The sequence below is a fragment of the Podarcis vaucheri genome (genome assembly GCF_965113315.1).
Source record: "Podarcis vaucheri genome assembly, chromosome: 16".
NCBI classification, from domain to species: domain Eukaryota; kingdom Metazoa; phylum Chordata; class Lepidosauria; order Squamata; family Lacertidae; genus Podarcis; species Podarcis vaucheri.
Genome location: NC_138754.1, coordinates 14,610,302 through 14,630,542, shown reverse-complemented (window position 1 = coordinate 14,630,542; position 20,241 = coordinate 14,610,302). Strand labels below are relative to the sequence as shown.

Sequence of the window (20,241 nt, the reverse complement as noted above, 5' to 3'; positions counted from 1 at the left end):
GCCCGGGGGCTGGATCCGGCCCAATCGCCTTCTAAATCCAGCCCACAGACAGTCCGGGAATCAGTGTGGTTTTGCACGAGTAGAATGTGTGCTTTTATTTAAAATGCATCTCTGGGTTATTTGTGGGGCATAGGAATTCATTCATTATTTTTTTCCAAAATATATTCTGGACCCCCCACAACTTCTGAGGGACAGTGGACCGGCCGGCCCCCTGCTGAATAGGTTTGCTGACCCCTGTACTAAAAGATCCAGGAAGGACTTTTGAAAGGTGTTAGGCCAAATCACTGACTTAACAAAACAATAAAGAAAATAGTTGCTAGCTTTCTCCTTTCTGTAGCAGAGAACCTATAAAGATAAACTAACTCTGTAGTTTAACTCAGCTTGTATTAGAAATTGTACAATTTTGATGCTCTAACCAGGTCTGTGACCGTGTAACATTTGTTGTGGTGGCTTTTAAAGCTTGGGGTTATTGTGTGCTGCAAAGCATTTGCTGTACAACACTGTGAAACTACGGCTGTTCCAGGCTGTGGCTATTTTGGGGTGGGATTCAATTACATACCAGCAAATTTTGGATGTGCTGTAAATTGATGGAGATCTGTTGTGCAACAAACCCACTTGCCCCAGAGAGCAAACTTTTTGCAATAAGAGACAGCCAGGAAATCTGCTGGTAAGTGTGATAGCACTCACTATGAGGCAACATCATGCAAATAAATCAGGATGAATGCTGAATAAACAGATAGTCTGGAAACACTTGGAGCACTCCTGATTTTTCATGCTACCCTCCTGACCCACAACTGATTTATGTTAAAACATTCCCCAACATAGGCACAACATAGGCAACAAACACACAAATTATGGCATGTTCTAATATGGAGAAACAGGGAAATATTTGGTGCAGGATTCTTTAAAACAGGAGTGGGGAACCTTTTCACACCAGAGGGCCACAGGCCCTTTTGGACAAGCTTCTGAGGGCCACATGGTACTGGTGGGCAGGGCCAGAGGGAAAAGTGGGCAGAGCAACAAATGGAAATTTTACAGTACACTAGGGTAGTTTCTGTACTGTCAATCCTTGGTCCAGCCATGCAAGAAGCATTAAAAGGAGTTCAAAGATGCATTCTAGACAGGTAGAAACAGGTAGGGAGCGATGTTGCCTAGAGAAAGTTTCAAGGGCCAGGTCAAGAGAACTAGAGGGCCACATTCAGATCCCAGACCTGAGGCTCTGCTCCCCTTCTTCAAAAAGGGCAGGAATTAAACAGCAGTAGACAGTGTCAGAAATCCGTTGGTGGTGTGTGCATGAGCGGTGGACCCCTGCTGGGGTGTGGGCCCCAGCAAATACCTGACACTGAGGTGCACATGGCACTGCCTTACATACCAGGTTTGTGTTTGACAGGTTTGAATGACAGCTACTCTGCAGGGAGGCAAGTGGGAAGGGCTTCTTCATCCCTGCTCCTTTTTAGCACATCAAACATGGGCCCTTCCAAATGCAACTACAAGCCATCTGTCTAGCCCAGTAACTGCCTGCTCTGACTGGCAGCAGCACTTCCATAGTTTTTCAAAGGCAGGGGCATCTTTCCTAGCTAGTCCCATTCACTGAAGATGATAAGAGGACTGTATCTGCAACCTTATGCATGCCCCCCCCCAAGGTCTATTCCCACTGAGCTCTGGTCTCCATCGTCTTCTGAGACATACCCATAGCAGCGGCCTTAACCCAAACTGCAGTGTCCCTTTGACCAGATCCAAAGAGCAATTCATGGATGTGATGAAGACATGGCGCTGTGAGCAGGTGGGAGCCAGGCGCAGCGCTGGAGCATCAGGGACATAGGGACATAGGAAACTGCCACACACTGAGCCAAGCCATTGGAACATCTAACTCAGTATGGTCTACACCAACTGGCAGCAGCTCTCCAGGGTTTCAGGCAAGGAGCCTGTCCCAATCCTATCTGGAGATGCCTTTGGGGATTGAATCTGGGACCGTCTGCATGCATAGCAGGTGCCCACACACTGGGCTATGGACCTGCCCTTAAAAATAAAGCAAGATTCCAGTCCTCATAGTTCAGAACAAAGGGCCAGTTTAAAAAAGAGCATGCTTTGTACCAGGGGTTGCCAACATCTTGGAGGCCTGTGGATTGTGGGACCAGGCATAGGTTGCAACCTGCTGTATTGGCTACAACAGAACACTTCTTCAAAGCCTAATTTCGAGCAAGGGGGACCTTGTGGGTGTCAAGAAAGGCCTCTCTGGGCACTAAGTTGCCCATGGGTACTCGGTGATGCCTGCCTTAGACCAAGTCAGATCGTGAGTCCATCTTCCTTAGTATTGCCTACACTGACTGGCAGCAAGCTGTCCAGGGTTTCTGGCAGGGAGTCTCTCCTAGCCCTGCTTGGAGATGTCATCAGGGATTGAATCAAAGATCTAAACGCAAATCAGCTCCTCTGCCCCTGTGGGATGGCCCTTCACCTCATCCTAATTGGGTAGCTGTCCAAGCCCACAGCCCGGAAGGGGGCCCAGTGCCAGCCTCCAGTGCCCCCCCCCCGCTGCCCACATGCTTTTCAGCTGCCTGAGCCTGTGGTGGGAACAGTGAAAAAAGAGCAAAGAGAAAGAAGTGCAGCCTTTGCTTCCTTTGCACGTTCTTTTTGGGTGAATATTGGCAGGGGCAAACTTTGGTAATATGGCACCCTGAGCAAGGACAAAATTTGGTGCCCCTCCACCCTAAATATTTCTTATTTTCACAATAATTCCTTTTGATACAGGGTTTTTTAATCTTCTAAGTAGGTGCCCACATAAATATAGGTATATTACTGTATTATTATTATTATTATTATTATTATGTGCCTCTTTGGCTCAGCATCCAGGGCAGGAGAACTGCCTGCTCTGCCCTAAATCTGGCTGGGATTGGTGCCAGGGGCAAGTGAATGCACCATGGTGACTATGGCATGAAGAGGGGCATCTTCCTCACCCCCAGCCTATTATACCTATTAGGAAGACTTAAAAGCACTTGGAGAGAATAGGAATGCGTCACATTAAGGCGTTATTGTGGCAGGGAGTTCCATAGGTCCTGAAGTATTAAAACAATGAAAGAATTGCAAATATCTAAACTTGTATTTATAAAAAAATGGGACTGGGAGAACCATTTTCCTACAAGAAGTTGCAGCAGGGTGACCTGTTTCCCTAGAGGTTTCGGGGGGGGAGAGGGCTCACTGAGGGGCTTCTTGCCCAACAACATCCCCACCGCACCCCCCAAAAATCTGTGAACTGGCATTGCCTGGGATATCCTTACATACGGTGGAGGTTTCGCAGCCCTTGGCAGGGAACCAAAATGATGCTTTCATTGAACCACACTTGCAGAGCACCCGCCTCCAAGAGCCGGACCTTGTTCTCAGATGTTGCTGTTTATTTTCCATCTCGCCCTCCCCTCCCCTCCGCCAGCCCCCCGCCCTCCCCAGCTCAGTCGAGCGGCCCCTGGAAGATGAGGCGGACAAACCCCTGCTGGCCCGTCAGCCAGGTGCCACAGAAGGGGCAGGCTGCGTGGAAGGCGTGGGTGCCGTGGGGCAGGGGTATCTGCGCCCAGTACTGCACAGTCTTGGCCGAGCAAACGTGGCCGCAGGGGCAGAAGGCATGGGTGGGGCGCCCGGCGTCCAGGTACAGCCCCGCCTCGCAGCCCAGCCAGAGAGGCACATAGGGCCCCGAGCGGCGGCACATGGGGCACTCACGCTCCAGCCCCCCTTTCTCCTTGCGGAAGCCCCAGTTGTGGAAGCCGTGGACGTGGCCACAGTTGACGTAGACCCAGGGCTGCTTCTTCTCCACCACGCCCCGCTGCGCCAGGCTGGGGAACGCCAGCGTGCTGAAGCCCACCGGGCACTGGGGGCGGGCGGCGTTGATCTCCTGGCGCAGGGCCTCCAGCTGCTGCAGGGTTGGGGTGCGCAGGAGTCCCTCCGAGGTCCGCCACAGCAGGGTGGCCCCGCACAGGTCAATGAGCGAGCCATCCTGGAGCACGTTGGACTCAGACTCCACCTGGCCGTGGGGGGAGAGAGAGAGGTGTCAGAAGAGGCACTGAGGTCCAGCTCCGAGGGCCTTCACTGCGAGAAGCGAAGTTACAGGGAACTAGGCAGAGGGCCTTCTTCGTAGTGGCACCCGCCCTGTGGAATGCCCTCCCACCAGATGTCAGAGAAAAACAACTATCTGACTTTAAGAAGACATCTGAAAGCAACCCTGTTTAGGGAAGTTTTTGGAGTTTGATCTTTTATTGTGTTTTTAGTATCCTGTTGGGAGCCGCCCAGAGTGGCTGGGGAAACCCAGCCAGATGGGCAGGGTATAAATAATAAATTATATTATTATTATTATTATTATTATTATTAGCGATGGAAGAGGATGGACAGAAGATGAAAGCATACCCTCCAACATTTCTCCGATGAAAATAGGGACGTCCTAAGGAAGAGCGGGACATTTCTGGATCAAATCAGAAACCAGGATGGCTTCTGTAAATCCGGATTTACTGTCCCTGGAAAAGAGGGGCACTTGGAGGGTCTGTGAAAGGCCCAGTATGAGGGGCAGGGTAGAGAGGATCTCCCGGGGTGGGAGGCTGGGGGAAGAGGGTGAAGCTCCCAGATGAGAACTGGGAGACTTTACTCTTCTATGTGTGGAATAAGGGTTAAGATATACCGGTAATTGTGGTACAGAGCCTTGTGTTTATTTTCTCTTTCTCCTCTTTCTTCTTCCTTAGTTTCTCCCTTTGCTTATTCTTGCTTCTTTCCTTTTTATCTTATTTAGATTAGTTTGACTTTTCAGAGGGGCCCTGAAGCAACTTTAGTCTACAGTGCTTAAAAAAATTGGGTCTAGTAGACTCAATTTCATCATTTGATGATGCATCCTGCACATATATAACATTTCCCTAATTTTCACCCCCCCCCATAACTCAAAAAGTATGTCATATTATTTTTTTATTCACACCAGCGACTTTGACATGTGAAATAATCCACAACAATTTTAATCAAAATCTGAGATATAGGAGTTAAATATTTCAAAAAATTGTGGCAATCTGTCATGGAACAACCCCACTGTAGATGATAACAGCAGATTGCTGGACCTCGTTGCTGGTTGTGAAGGGGCCCCCATAACAGCTCAAGCGTCAGGGCCCCCAAAATGTAGGTCTGCCGCTGTTTCCTACCCCTTCCCGAAGATACCAAGGAATGAAGCTGGGACCTTCTGTGTGCAGAGCAGATGTTCTGACCCTGAGCTATGGCCCTTCCCCTTAAAAAATAATGAATAGATCCAGTCCTCAAGGTTCTGAATAAAGGACTGATTTAAATAGGAGAATAGGGAGCTGCTTTTGGGGTTTCAGACAGGGTGTCTCCCCATCCTTCCTGGAGATGCCAGGGATTGAACTTGGGGCCAGCAGGTGCTCTGCCACTGAGCCACAGGTCCTCAGTAGGGCAAGAGCCTCTCCTTCGTCCTGCAGGGCGCCTTGCCTGGGCTTCCTCTCCCCACGTACCAGCTTTCCCCGCTGCTGCGCTGAGCGACTGTCCCGCAAGGCATACACATTCCCGCACACGGAGATCTCGCGCCATACGCCCGGCGTAGAGTCCTCGCTGAAGCCACCGTTGGGGTGCATCACCAGCACCCCGTTTGTCGTCAGCCCGTCCATCAGTCCGTCAGGAGTCCTCCACTTGGCTGCCCTCTCCTGCCAATGAACCCAGAGACTGGCATCACAGCACCGCTTGGGCAGGGGGGATGTGGGGGCAAGACTTGTCCTAGGGGCCTTTGAACGTGGAAACAGGATTGCCCTGCAGAGTCCTAACCAATTCCAGCCAGGCTTATTCAAAGCACAGTCTCTCTCATCAACAATCCCCTGCCTCCCGCCGGTTGCAGCCTGTTTCCTGGCCCAATTCAAAGCGCTGGTTTCACCTCTTCCCACACATACCTACCCATGACTGGCAATCGTTATCATAGAATCCTAGAAATGTAGAGTTGGAAGGGACCCTGAGGTTCATCTCATCCAAGTCCCTGCAGTGCAGGACTATGTAGCTGCCCCATACGGCGATCAAACCTGCAACCTTGGCATTCTCAACACCACGCTCTAACCGACTGAGCTATCATGCCCCCTCAAGGGAGCTCTGCCCGGCATTGACACCATATTCCTTCCCAGCTCCAGGCTAAAATGTGTTTGTTCGCCCAGCCATTTTAGATTAAGGTTATTTTTGTCTGGTTGAATGCTTTTATTTCTCTTCACTTGACGGTGTATTTGGTTGTGCTTTGGAACGCATTTGCCCTTGGAAATTATTTGTTTAGGCTGCATTCCCAACCGTGTCTACTCGGAGGCTGTCCTACTGAATTGAATGAGCCTTGCTTATTCACTGCAGGGGTGGGGAACCATTTTAAGCGGGCGGGCCGCGCTCACTCGTGGGCAGCCTGCCAGCCGTCACATGCCAGGGGAGGGCAGAGCAAGAGACAAAAGTGGTCAGAGAAACAGATGTAAATCTTTACCTTTGTACGGTAGGCTACATTCCAGACACACACACACAACCAGAAGTTTCTGCAACCTCTTCATCCAGGCAAGAAAGAGGCATGACTACAGTTCAAGGAAAGTGAGAGGTGTGGTCAGGGAAGGGGATGTTGCCTCAGGAAGGTCCCAAGGACCAAAGAAAGAGATCTGGAGGGCCAGAGGCATGAGCGATCCCTACACTGAGGATCTGGAAGCAGCTCACATCAATAAAGACAGAGAGACATAAAGGTGTGTGGGGAGAGAGGCTACATCAGACTTAAAAACTAAAAAGATGACGCACAAGGAAAGGAGAGGAGAAGGAAAAGGCAGAGAAAGATCACTTTCTCAAGGCCAGAAAAAGAGTGGACGACTAAGTGGGCATTTATATCCAGCTCAGGCCAGACAGGTCTCTTTGAATATCATTTAGAAATCCATTTTTGGGGACGAAGGGTGGTCTAACGCCATTAGAGGTCCTTCTCTGTGTGCCCCCTCACAGGCTGCAATAAGGCAGGAGGCCTCAAGGGGAAATGGCAAGCAGATGCACTGCAGGGAGTTGCTTACAGAGCAACTGCCTCCTGCTGGCTGGTGCAAGTGAGCCAAGTTATGCGACAGGCAGAAATGGCACCGATTAGGATGTCCCCGTCCACCATCATGTTGTGGGAAACTGCACCAAAGTGAGTATTTGCGTATCACACAGGTGTGCTGTCCTCCTTTGGAAGCCAAAGACTTTTCCATTCCACCACACGTACGCAAAGACACACACAGTCGTGCTGGTGACTCACTCACTCCAAGGAAAATGTTGCGGGAGGCATCAAAGCCAGCAGCGTAAATGCGTGCTGTGTACGGAGGGTTCCTCTCGCAGATGACACGGCAGGCAAAGCGAGAGATGGTGCTCTGAGCCGACTGACCATCGATGGCTGAGTTGGCCCCTGGGGTCGTGTCCGTCACCACAAAATCAATCATGCTCTCTGTGGAGCGGCCAATCTGGGAAGAAAGGAGGCAGAGAGAGTTCAGAAAGGCAAAAAAAGTGTGCTGGTATTTGCTTCGCGAACACATCCATTGTTCACTTGTGATTTTGCCATCTCGGTTTCAGGAAGATAGCATTTTCTCCTGTCAAAAAATCCTGAAATATCACAAACGGGTGCAGAGAAGTCAGGAAGGCCTTACATTGATGAGAGGGACCCTTATTAATGTCCCATCTCCAGAAGATGTTTTGTCAGTCTGCATCAGGAACGTGGAACCTGTGGCTCTCCAGATGTTCGTGGACACCAACTCCCAGCATGGCCAACAGTGAGGGATGCTGGGAGTTGAAGTCCAACATCCATTGGAGAGTCACAGGCCCCTCATCCTTGGTGTAGGTAACAAACGGATATCTGTATTAATTTCCTTGCGCTCTCAATAATAGCTTTGGTTCACATCTGTTCATGAAGTAACTAGCCAGCACAGGAACAAAACATCCTGGCCACACCTAAGGCCTGAAGAAATGCATTTCCAAATGAGTTGAAAACTATTTCAGTGGTATTGTCATGACTCCAGAATCCAGCAGTGATCCAGCCACAGATGGAGGCTGCGGAGGCGCCAGCGAGGGGAGCTGGACACACCTCAGGGCTCTGATTCAGCTGCTGGAGACTGCTGGGCCTCAAACGGGGGCCTCCAGAAGGACTTCCTGTACCACCAGAGGCCAGAGTCAGGACTCACATTGGTGCCATCGCTTAAGCACTGCCGCCTTCTTCCTAGCATCCTGCGCAAGATCAGAACACAACAGGTATTTCAGCTAAATGACAAAGGGAAAAGTGGTGCTAAGGCTGCCACCATCTCTGGAATCTCCAGAGCCTCACTGAAGCAGATATTAAAACAACAATCTGATGCAATATCCACAGGGCATGAAATCATAGCCATCATCAGTGGTAGGCACTGCTGGGCACCTGCCAAGCAAGGCTCACGCAGGTTTTCAGCAGGAAGTTATGGGACATGTGTTGCTTGGAAATTACTCAGTACATCCACTCTGAAACATCTGCAGGTTCAAACAGTATTGAAAGTGTCATTGCGTATAGCCATCATGAGTTCAAATCATCATAGATGCACAATAAAAAGTATATGTGGCACAAAAAAACCTCATACATCAGACATCTGCTGAAGGCACAGGCACCTAGTCACACAAAGAGGATGGCATTCCTGTTTCTGCTGCCAGGGTCATAGGTACCTGGAACATGTCGGTCTCGCAGTCATGAGTATACTCAACGATCACAGAGTGGCTTCGGGAAAGTGTGTATGAGATGCTGTGCTGGCCTTTGTTACTCAGTGCCTGTTGGGCAGAAGAAATAAAATAAACAGCTGTGGGACCCATCTAAAGCTCCTCTCCAGAGCTAAACTCATCACCTCAATCCCAGCACCGAGCCTCTGAGATTCCCTGTTCCCTTTCTAATGATACATGGACTAGATTCAGTGCCTGATCAAAGAGCAAGAGGCTTGTATCCCATTCCTAAAGCCCAGCTGCACAGAGGAAGACAGGAAGGTGCCTTATACTGAGTCAGATCATTTATCTAACTGGATTGTTATCGTTCACACTGACTGGCAGAACCTGTCCAGGGTTTCAAACGGGGTCATTCCCCAGCCCTACCTGGCGATGTCAGGGATTGAACCAGGGACCTTCTGCATACAAAGCAGATGCTCTGCCACTGAGCTCCAGCCCTGCCTCTAAAAAGAAAGTAAGATTCCAGTCCTCATGAATCCGAATAAAGAACTGATTTAAATAGAGACAATAATAAGCTTCTTTATAACCAAGTCAGGCCACTGGTCCATCTAAGCCAATTTGTCTATAATGACCAGCAGCAGCTCTCTGGAGTTTCAGATGAGAGTCAAGACAGCTTTGTCTCTATTTCCTTATTGTAGGGTTGTCATATTCCCAAAAGTGAAAAGTTGTTGAGCCATACGTCTGGGCTTCCCCGGACATTTTGCTGATTCGGCAAACATCTGCATGGATGCCATTTTGACGGACTGATTCCTGGACGTATGGCAGCCCTACGTATGGGGACAGAAATGCACTTTACACATGCTTAGAGTCATAAATCTTTTCCAGGACTAGATTCTGGCATAAAAAAAATAGCAGGAAGCTGCCCTATTACAAATAAGACCCTTGGTCCATCTATCTTGGCCATGCCCACAATGATTGACAGTGGCTCTCCAGAGCCTTCCTAGTCCTACTTGGAGGATGTCAGAGACTGAATGTGAGACTTTCAGCATGCCAGGCATGTGCTCTATCACCACACTATGGTCCTTGCACAAAATGGCTCCCCATTGAAGCCCAGAGTGGTCTGATGAGCAGAAGAGTATTCCTGGTGGCTAGGAAGGGGCTTTGGACTCACCTTGGATACAAGCGGTGTAGAGATGTGGTGGATGACATCTGGTTTAACCCCATTGGGTTTTGGCCTCTTGAACAGGGCCAATCGGCTGCGGCGGCGGCCCTTGTCACCATTGGGCAAGGAGCCATTGTACCTGTGTTGGGAGAGGCCAATGGATCTGTTTGTTTGTCTGTACTTGGTACAGAGTAAAATAGAGCATCACATCAATTCAACTTGATGAGAGTTCAGGATTTCAAATATCTAGTGTTCTTTAAAATATATCTATTTTTGAGGGCCACCTTTGTGAAAAGGCTGCTTTCAAGTCTAGTGGACAAACACAACCGCAGGCACTTCCAGATGATCTGTTTACTGAGCATTCATACTGATTCACTTGCAGAGAGACTGGACTTCTTGTCTTAGCTATTTGATGAGCATTCATTGTTATTTTTTTCCATAGAGATTAGATGAAGTTGCATCAAAGCAAGGGTTATCCCACCCTTTCTCATGTTTTCCCATCATTTTCCTATTGGCAAAAGGTTTGATCTTCTGGGGAAGTGATTGTGTTGTGCAAGACTTCCCATTGTTCCACGACCTGAATTTGCCCATATGTGATCGAATCCCACATGAATATAGAAACAGTTTGGAAGTGTCAAGTATTAATCTGCACACCCATTCCCCCCCTCCATTTCTTTTTGCAGCCTGTGTTTTGTTAAAAATCCTAAATCCACTTCCCAAGCAGTCTCTGCAATAGTCTCTGCCCGTTGTGGGGAGACAGCTCTTATACTCAGATCTGACTTTTGGGTTTCGCAAAGGCCACTGTGAGTATAGGATGATGGACTATGAAGGGCCTTTGGCCTGATCCAGCCGTCAGGCTCTTCTTACGTTCCTAAGCCAGCAAAACCATTATCTTTACGGGGTCTCCAATGAGTTGCAATTGGCTTGGTTAGATGCTTGCTTTGCAGGCCTGGTTATAACAGGGTCTCTGAACCCCTTCTAAAAGAGACATGATCGGGGTTCAAGCCTACCTGGGAGACAAATTATCTGATCTGAAGGTCATTACCCACTAACCTTGGAAGTACATGGCTATTTTTACTCAGTGGTGAGAGAAATGTACTCTGGACATGCTCAGGCTTCCTGCTCATCAGCTTCTTTTTATTTCATGTTCCAGAGCTGAGCACTAAAAAAATGTGTCCAGGTCTGCATGGGGGACTGCTGGCAGAAAGGGTTCCCTTCACTTACCCCAACACGATCAGCTCCCCGTACTTCACTGGCTCCTTGGTCAACAGGATACTGTCCCCTGGAGAGGGATAAATGCGGCTGCTTTTGGGGCAAGCTCGCCGGAGATCTAGTGACTGGGAGCTCACTGCTTCAGGGCTTCCTTCTAACACCATCCTGTAAGCACAGAGAAGGCAGGTCAATGATTCTTCAACATCAGCTTTGTTGGACTGGTCATGTTGTTCGGATGCCTGATTATCATCTCCCAAAGCAACTACTCTATTCCGAACTTAAAAATGGAAAGTGTAATGCTGGTGCTCAACAAGAGACTCTCTAAAGGGAAATCTAAAAAAAAAGTAGTATAAACACCAACAATTGGGAAACACCGGCTTGCGAGCGCTTCAATTGGAGATCAGCCTTTACCAAAGGTGTCATGGAATTTGAAGACGCTCAAACTCAGGACAAAAGGGAGAAATGCACGTTTGGCAAACCCACACCGTGATCAACTCCCGCCTGGAAACCTATGTCCCCACTGTGGAAGGATGTGTGGATCCAGAGTTGGCCTTCACAGTCACTTACGGACTCACTGTTAAGACCGTTTTCATGGAAGACAATCTTACTCAGCTACGAGTGATCGCCAAAGAAGAAGAATGCCACACATTTAAAGCACTCTCATTTCACTGGATGGCTTCCCGAAGAATCCCGGGAACTGTCATTTGTTCAAGGGTGCTGGGGGTTGTAGCTCTGTGAGGGGGTCTCCTAAGAAGTTTCAGAACCCTTAACAAACTACTGTTCCCATGATTCTTTGGGGTGGGAAGCCATGCTTGTCAAAGTGTTGTGGGAGTGCTTCTTCTCACTTCGGCCGTACGAATATGGTTGTTAAGAATAATTTTTTAAAAATCATTTACGAGTCGCTTGGTATGAAACATATCGAGGCAGTTTAACAATGAAACATTAACAATATAGATATATTTCATAACTAGAACAAGTTCACGTATAAAAACAATGCCAAATTCAATGCAGTTACAGACTGGGATTTAAAAAAATCTCCACTTAAAAGACAAGTTAGAAAAAGGAAGGTCTTCCATAGGCCCCCAAAAGACAACAGAGAAGTCCCTGTCTGATATGTAATGGGAGGAAGGAGGAGGAGTAATAAAAAGCACAATCAATGCACTTGCATGATCCTTATCAGAGAACAAAAGGAAAGATCCATTGCAACCCTGTTGTACCTCATGTTAGTCCTACATAGATTCATTAAAAATAGTGGATATTATTTTGACTTAGGTCCATTCAGGTCTATGGGTCTACTCTGAATATTATTTAGCTAGAGACAACCCAGTGCATGCCTGGTTGTGCCTGAAGGCCCATCTGGCTTGAGGGGAGGAAGTACTGAAGGAAGTAGTTTGAGGGCTTGTCACCCTCCAGCTACCATAGCAGCCCCTCTCCCTCCCCCCAAAATGTCACCACAGGAGCTTCTGCAGAAGAAACTTGCCCTAAGGGGAGGGGAGAAGAAGCAGTAGCAGTTTTTTTCTAAGCAACCAAGTTGTCTTTTCCATTCTATTGCAATTTCTTCTTTAAAAAATAAATAAATGCTTCTAGTTGTAATAATCTTAGGTAAAAGATTTGTGAGATCTGCTCAAAACGTTGTACGTAAATATTGTAAGTAAAATAAAATACTCAGAAGTAAATCCCATGGAGTTCAAGGGGCCTTACTCTGTGGTAAATGTGTTTAGGACTTCAGCTTCATTTATAGTAGGAGGGCATGGATTATAGCCTCCCTCCTGTAGGGAGGAGTAAGGCACTCTACACATGCTCAGATGCCCACTAGGACCGCATCCCATATTCATACTGCATCTCGCCCTTGCATTGTCATAGCAACGCCCGCTTGACAGCTCCCCATCAGTTGCCGTGGGTGGCACTCCCTGACCTCTATGGTTTTGGGCCCAGTGTTCAAAGGAGCCATATGGTAAACACCTCTAGCATCTCCAGGTTTCTAAGGTGACAGTCCTGACCCTTAGCAGCAGCAAACCCCCCCCCCCAAGTTGCCATGGTGATAGCCCTAAACTACCTCCGCACTGTTACCACAGCAGCATTTCAGATATTTTATGCCTCCCTGTTGCCATGGCAACACTCTCGGCTCCATCCTGGTCCCTGCTGCTGGAGGAACCCACTTGTGGTTCATTGAAATCCGGTAGCTGCCTCCTTCCCGCGCCCCCGATCCTGTTGATTCCTTGCTTGTGGGACTAGTTCACACATGCACACATATAATGCCCCAACACACACACACACACACACACACACACACACACGGAAAGACATGCTTACACAAAAATGGGTCTTCTTTAACAACCACCACAACAAACCAAACAAATTTGAGCTGGGCCTCACCTAGGCCTTGCAGTGTGGAATGGGCTGCATCCCACTAAGGCCTCATCTCCACAATACAGCTGAAGCATCATCATACTGCTTTAAACAAAGAATTCTGGGAACTGTAGTTCATTAAGAGTTGTTAGCAAGCCCGCTATTCCCCTTACAGAACTATATTTCACAGAATGGTTTAGCAACAAATTCTTCCCCAAGAACTCTGAAAACCGTAGCTCCTTGTGGAGGATAGGGATCCAACTCTTAGCACCCTTAAGAAACTACAGTTCCCAGGATTCTTTGGGGGAAAGCCTTGGCTGTCAAAGGGGGTATGTATAGCACAGGTGTCGTCCCCCCCCGAGTCCTACGCAGAGTAGACCTGCTGGAATTACTGGGCCTAGCTGTGTCCATTAATCTTAATGGGTCTGCAGGTCTAATGGGATAAAACCCTATATTCTTTTTAATACCAGGATGTAGCACAGATATATAAACTGGAGGGTATGTCTTAAGTGCGTCTCCGCATATTTTTCATTAAATCAAGTTTTAGTTAATGATTTAAGTACTGTACTGAAAAGAAATGCATTAATATCTCATTGTATGAAGGTAATTGGTTTACTTATTTAGTGGCCAACCTGCATGTTGCCAACCACCCAATACAGTATATAAATTATAGTTAAGGGGTGAAGATGGCCTTAGTCTTATCTGTTTAGGTACAGAGATGTTAAGTCAGACATTCTAACCAATTTGTAAACTGCCCTGGGTGCAATCTCTTAATCAAACTCCCACAAACAGACATGGTCTCAAAAACATTGCTCAGATACATCCAGGAAGGTAGTACTAGCTTTGATTCTGGAACTCAGGCAAGACTGTAAATAATTACATTTTGCACAAACGTCCATCACGTGATACCCTGTAGAACTAAAAAAGAATAAACCCAGAATCCAGCAATATCCACTGCTCAGAAGGTTACACAAATAATCTGAATTATGAGATTATACACTGATTCCCGCCCCTGCCCCCCAGCCATTTTTTCCACCCTCTCTAGGCTAGGAAGCAGCATTTCTGGAGGCTGTAGGAGGTGGAGGTGCTAAGCCTCTATAGAGAACTGTATTGTCAATAACTATGGAGCCAAGGACTCTGGGTGTGTAGAGCAGAGTGTGAGGGGGAGAATTAAATCTTGAAGAACGGTTGTGTGTCAGGATCCCTGGGGCAAATTCAGAGACACAGAGGAAACTTAGTGGGACAGGGTTTCCAGAGATGCCTGGCCAGTGAACATTTTTGAAAAGCTCTTTGTATGTGCAAAACTGAAGGGCAAACAGAAATTAAAAAGAACTCAAGAGGATTTGTAGATCAAGGAATGTAGAGATTTATGCATCTTGAGGTCAAGCAGGATGGGTGTGTGAATAAAGCCCTCAAAGGGGAAGTCTCTGTGAACCTTTGCATGTGCAGGGTCTCTTTCTACTGAACCTGTCCACCTCTCAGATTAAGGGCCAAGACTTCCAGGTCACACAAGGTGCATGCATCTTCTGGAAAGCTTTGAGACATAGGGTTTTCTCCCCCCTTAAGCACAGAAAGGGGAGGTTTTCTGCTTAAAGTGGGGGGGGGGGGGTCTGCTACACCAGGATATTCTAGAGCAGTGGTTCTGGTAAGAGTGGGTATGTAGATGAAAATCTGTAGGATCTAAGCTGTGCATTGGGAGAATGGATCAAGTTCTTCCTGTTTAGAGGGGCATAGCTGTTGTTGTGTGTTTTTTAAAAAAAAATACTTAGAAAGATTTATAAACCACTTACTCAAATAGGCCTCTAAACAGGATACATAATAAAACTGTAGATAAAAACACAGCTAAAATTAAAAAAACTATTAAAAAGGAAATATATATAAAATAATTATCATTAAAACTTGGGGGGGATCAGTGCAACAAATATAGGGAACTAATGTCCAATGGAGCTGTGCACAAACACGGGGGCTCCCAGGGTTTCTAAGGAACTGGAATGGGGTTTAATGTCAAATGTGGTGAGTGAGAAAGGAGAGGGCCGCATCCTGCTTTATTGGGAAGTTAGGAAGGTTGCATTTTAAGAGATGATGTACATAACTTGAAGGGGGTGGACATGTGTTTAATATGTTTAGGAGAAGTAGAAAGAGTTGGGATGTCCATAATGGTACCCCAGGATACCTGCCCCCACTAAGGAGCAGGCTGTAGCTCAGTGGGAGAGCAACTGCTTTGCTTGCCAAGGTCCCATATTCAATCCCTGGCATTTCCAGGTAGGGCTGGAGATATCTGAAATCCTGGAAAGCCCCTGCCAGTCAGTGTCTGCAATACTGACCATCTAGCTCAGTATAAGACAGCTTCTGGTGTTCCCTGGAAACAGCAAGAGTGCTGGGAGAGTGTATAGGGTGCTGTGTGACTGTGTAGGAGAGGGGACAATCCTGATTTATTGGGGTACCATGGGGATGCATTTGCAGAAAGAATTCACAAGGGAAAGGATCCAGAGGCTGTTTGACAGGATATTATCGATAGTGCTAGAGAAGCAGGGAAAAGGGCCTGATTTTGCTACTCAAGAGTTGCCTGATAGCCTCTGCCTTTGGACAGAGGGATCTGGACTAAGGACTGAAGTTGTTGGAAATGTATATTGTGGGGGTGGCTGTCGCTTTCACCCATGAAAACCAGATATTGAGCATGCATTCTTGGGGATGCAGGGTAGGTGGGCAGTGCCAGGCATAGTGCAATAAGGAAGGACCACGGAAAAATGGGACACATTTTGCAAAGGGACAGTGGCCCTTTGCACTCACTCGTTCTACACACACACACACACACACAAATGTGTGTGTGTGTCCGTCCCATGCAGTGCTGGTTAGCAAAAGGTAAACACAGACAAATGTGTACGCATCTTAACGAAGATGCTGGTTTGGGGGCAGAGAACAGGAATCAGAGGACACCCAAACAGATTTGGGACAGGAAGGTAAAGAATTCAGGAACACCTGGGCATACTGAATTAGGGGACATGGGAATCAAAGGACACCCATAAGACATTCAGAGGCAGCCCAAGAGATCTGAGGAGGGAGTGTGTGTGTGTGTGTGTGTGTTTATATTAGGGTTAGGAATTAATAGGGGCCCAGACAGATGGTGCTGCTGGGGGAGGTTAAGAATAACAGGGTGCATATTAACAAAAGAAAAGCAGACAAGTGCCAGGGCTTAAATATGTTATATAAAGACGAGACCTTTTTAACAGACACTATTAAGAGACATCTAACCAGATTTGAGGTGGGTGGAGCTAGGCAATGAATTAGGGGACATAAAAATTCAGGGTCACCATATCAAATTGGGGGTGGGTGGGTTAGGAATTAGGGGGGGGCATGAGAATCGAAAGGCAGCCGAGCCGATCTGCGGATGAGCCTAGGAATGGTGGGGATGGGGGGGGGGCTGCAGACAGACAGAAAGCGAAGAACTGCAGAAAGTAAAAGTGGGGTGGGGGAGATCTGTGGGAGGCATCCCTCCCTCCCTCCTTTCCCCTCCTCCCTGCCCTCCCCCCGCCGCTCCTCTCCCCCATGCAACACCACCCCCTCCCCGCAGCCTCCTCCGCCTCCCTCCCTCCCTCCCCCCCACCCCAACCCGCCAGGCACCACCGTCAGGGTTGGGGGTCTCTCCGGCTCACCCCTCTGCGCGTCCCCCCCGCTCCCCTGCGGCGGGTCCTTGCTCAGCAACCACCGCCTGCGCAGGATGGATAGCCCTGCATTGCCGAAGGAGGAAGAAGAAGAAGGAGGGAGGAGGAGGGAGGAGGAGGCGGCGGCTCTGCTTTGGCGGCGGCAGCTGCTCCGGCGCCGGGCGGGATCACAGGCTCAGCTCTCGCGTCCCCGGCACCCCGCCGCACACACCGCAAGTCTGCAACGCACACAACGCCGCTCCCCCCCCCCGCAACCCTTTGCAAAGACCAGAGAAGGGGGATCCTCCTCCCCAAGCCCTCTCGTCTCTCCCTTTTCCCCACCCAGGGGCAGCCCTTGCCTCGCGCCCCCGCCTCTCCCTGCAACCTGCCCACCAGCTGCATCACAAAAGCAAAGCGGGTGTGTGGACGGGAGGGGGGGAGCGTTTGTTTATTGCTTTGCAGGTGTGCAAAGAGGCTAGAAGAGAGGGAGGTGGGAGGGTGCCATCGTGGGTGTGTTGGGGGCGGCGGCGGCGGGGGGGGTGTCGAGAGGGGTGCAAGAGCCGAGGGTCCCTCGCTCGGGGAAGGGGAGAGGAGAGGGAAGTGCAACAGATAGTTACGGAATCGGAATGCATTCTTGTGTTTTCCGATTGCAAACCGCTGTGTGATTCTCGGATGAAGGGCAGCATAGAAATAATAATAATAATAATAATAATAATAATAATAATAATAATAATAATAATAATAATAATAATAATATAGGGGAAGTCTCCTTTCGATGGAAATCAAGGCAAGAGCACCAGCAGCAGAGCCCAAACTGGAAAATGTTGTGCTTTAAAAGGATTGCAATGCAGTACAGGCTAACAATAAACATATAGTATAACTTTATTAATAACAATGCTAATTTTGTTGTTTTGCTTCCTTTGGTAGCAGCTTAGGAAAGTAGGAAAGTGTCTTAAACTGAGTCAGGCCCCCTGGCCCATCTAGCTCAGAAATGTCTGCACTGGCTAGCGGTGGCTTTCCGGGGTTCAGGCAGCCACTACCTGGTGATATCAGGACTGGAACCCGGGACCTTCTGCATGCAAGGGTCTTGTTCTGCCCCTGATCTACAGCCATTTCCCCAAAAGAGAGGCACGGGCGGAATGTACTAGGATATTAGTAGCTGCAGTGGCTTCCAGTCTGTTTCCAGGTCCTATTTAAAGCAGGAAAACAGGAGCAGAGATAAGAAGCTGCCTGACAGCGAGTCAGGACATTGGTTCAGCTAGCTCAGTGCACTCTATATTGACTGGCAACGGTTCCAGAGGGGTTTTGTTTGAGGGATATTTCTATGCTAAGGTTGAACCTGCCCTCAGCTAGACCTCACCTGCCTGTCTTTTTGACTTACAGCCAGTCCAGTGAGTGGCATTTGCTCCCTCCCCCTTGGCCTCAGTGTTGCCTTGGGAGAAGGGCACTGGGAGGAGACAGGAATTGGGTGGCCCAGCCTGCCATTGGCTCTGGCGCCACCTGCTGTTGGGCTCCTTTTCTTCCGCCCTACCAGTCCCAGGGGGCACCAGCCACCCCTGCAGCTTGGGCAAGGCACTCTTGGTGGGCCCACTGTTCCTCCTCCTCCAAGACATCGCTTCCTGCTCACTTCTGTTTCTGGGCCCAATCCAGCCAGCCATCCAGCGGGAGAGCAGAAGGCAGGTGCTGCTGTCTTATCTCTCTTGGGCGGAAAGGGCATAGTTCAGTGGTTAGAGCATCTTTTTATTAATTATTAATTATTATTATTATTATTATTATTATTATTATTATTATTATTATTATTATCTTTTTCCCATGCAGAAGGTTCTAGGTTCAATCGTTGGCATCTTTAGGTAGAGCTGGGGGAGGCTTCCTCTCTGAAACTCTGGAGAGTAGCTGCCAGTCAGTGTCAACATTACTACATGAGATGGCCTTTTGGTCTGGCTAGGTATAAGGCAGTTTCCTCTGTTCCTTGTGCAGGTCCTTCTTAAGACTCTGCAAGATCCAGAGGTAACATGTACATTTGAAGTCCCCCCCCCCTCCCAGCACTACATATCAGTGTGATCCTCTGCCTGAAAAAGCAACCCTAAATATGCATATGATCCTCTCTATTTGCCAGCGGAAGCAGTATGTTAAGATTCCATCTCTTTAAAAAGTATACGCACAGTGTGCTGCTACAATACACCTCGTAATTATGGCTTGTGTCACGTGCAGATTTGTGCCTTCTTTAGCAGGTGGAGTGGACCGCCCAAAAATAAGCTATACATGGAATGAAATGTGTGACAGGCAAGATGAGCCCAGGAGAAGCTTCTCCTGTAATTGTACTTCCATATTAGAAAATGCTTAACCTGTTGAATGTCTGCCTGCTGCACAGTTGTTAAAGGTACAAGAACCCCGCTTTCCTTCAATGCCCAATCCTAAACCAAAGTCTAGGTGCCATTCCTGTGCCCACATACTGTGGGGATGTTAAGGAAGGTAGGAGAAGATACATTGTTTTGATATTATCCCTTCTCACTCACGCTAGTGAGTAAACAGCAGAGCACATTCCCTTTGCAGCTTATTGGAAGCAAGCTGATGATTTGTTAAAATCCTTTAATTAAACAATCCTGTCTGACTTGTTGAGTCTGGATTGTTCCTGGTAAGTTTCCCCTATATTTCCCTCTTAAAATAATAATAGCACAACACTGTCTTCTTTAAAAGTAAGAATAGTGTTTTACTCACATTCAGTTCACAGCAGTAACTTGAAGGCAGGATTTATCTTGCGGTTAAAATGAAAAGAAGTCTGAGCTACATTTCAGACTTTCTGCTTGTGGGCTCCATCCTATGTGAAGCTTGAGCCATGCGCTGGCTAAAAGCCAGGACAGCAAGAATCCAAGAGTAAGGGAGTAAGAGTCCAAGAGAGAAATGGGGGTTGCGTGGCCAGCCCTTTTATGTGGTCAGCTAGGGTCACGCCCATCTACCTGGTCACACACAGGGGGAGGAAGTTCCAGAGCAGGTATGGCAGGAAGTCCTCCCTGTCTGGAGCCACATCCCCGTGTGTCCATTCTAGGCAACACGAAAATGTTATACTCGATTGCTCTAGTAATACATCCCACATACCCCTTCTCAGGCAATGCAACTGAAATTGAGTCGCAAAGTGAAACGGCCCCGGTCCAGTATACCTGAAGGAGCGTCTCCACCCCCATCATTCTGCCCGGACGCTGAGGTCCA

The 20,241-nt window shown here is 48.2% G+C and overlaps 1 protein-coding gene across 6 annotated transcripts; it reads right to left on the bottom strand.

Moving 5' to 3' along the window:
• Nucleotides 1–2,839: 2,839 nt before the first annotated feature.
• On the bottom strand, nucleotides 2,840–20,117 carry PELI3 (pellino E3 ubiquitin protein ligase family member 3). 6 transcript variants are annotated; one of them, XM_082204015.1, is made up of 7 exons: nucleotides 12,746–13,050; nucleotides 11,057–11,209; nucleotides 9,842–9,971; nucleotides 8,680–8,781; nucleotides 7,263–7,460; nucleotides 5,487–5,675; nucleotides 2,840–4,009 (listed from the first exon to the last, which is right to left on the bottom strand). In XM_082204015.1, exons 1-7 carry the CDS (start codon nucleotides 12,877–12,879, stop codon nucleotides 3,443–3,445), a joined length of 1,473 nt encoding a protein of 490 aa, XP_082060141.1. In that variant the 5' UTR covers nucleotides 12,880–13,050; the 3' UTR covers nucleotides 2,840–3,442. The 6 variants fall into 6 exon arrangements, with proteins under 6 accessions (XP_082060141.1, XP_082060142.1, XP_082060143.1 ...); XM_082204016.1 differs by lacking the exon at nucleotides 12,746–13,050 and adding an exon at nucleotides 13,421–13,648 and having other exon boundaries at nucleotides 2,841–4,009; XM_082204017.1 differs by lacking the exon at nucleotides 12,746–13,050 and adding an exon at nucleotides 18,075–18,166 and having other exon boundaries at nucleotides 2,842–4,009.
• Between the last annotated feature and the right edge of the window lie 124 nt (nucleotides 20,118–20,241).

Excerpts from the sequence above, each read along its gene's own strand:
- PELI3 (XM_082204015.1), bottom strand. The coding sequence starts at position 12,879 with ATGAATATGGGATGCGGTCCTAGTGGGCATCTGAGCATGTGTAGAGTG. Across the intron at positions 9,972-11,056 it reads GGGGAGCTGATCGTGTTGGG|GTACAATGGCTCCTTGCCCA; the intron begins GTAAGTGAAGGG and ends CTCCCAACACAG. Across the intron at positions 4,010-5,486 it reads CGCAGCAGCGGGGAAAGCTG|GTGGAGTCTGAGTCCAACGT; the intron begins GTACGTGGGGAG and ends CCCCACGGCCAG.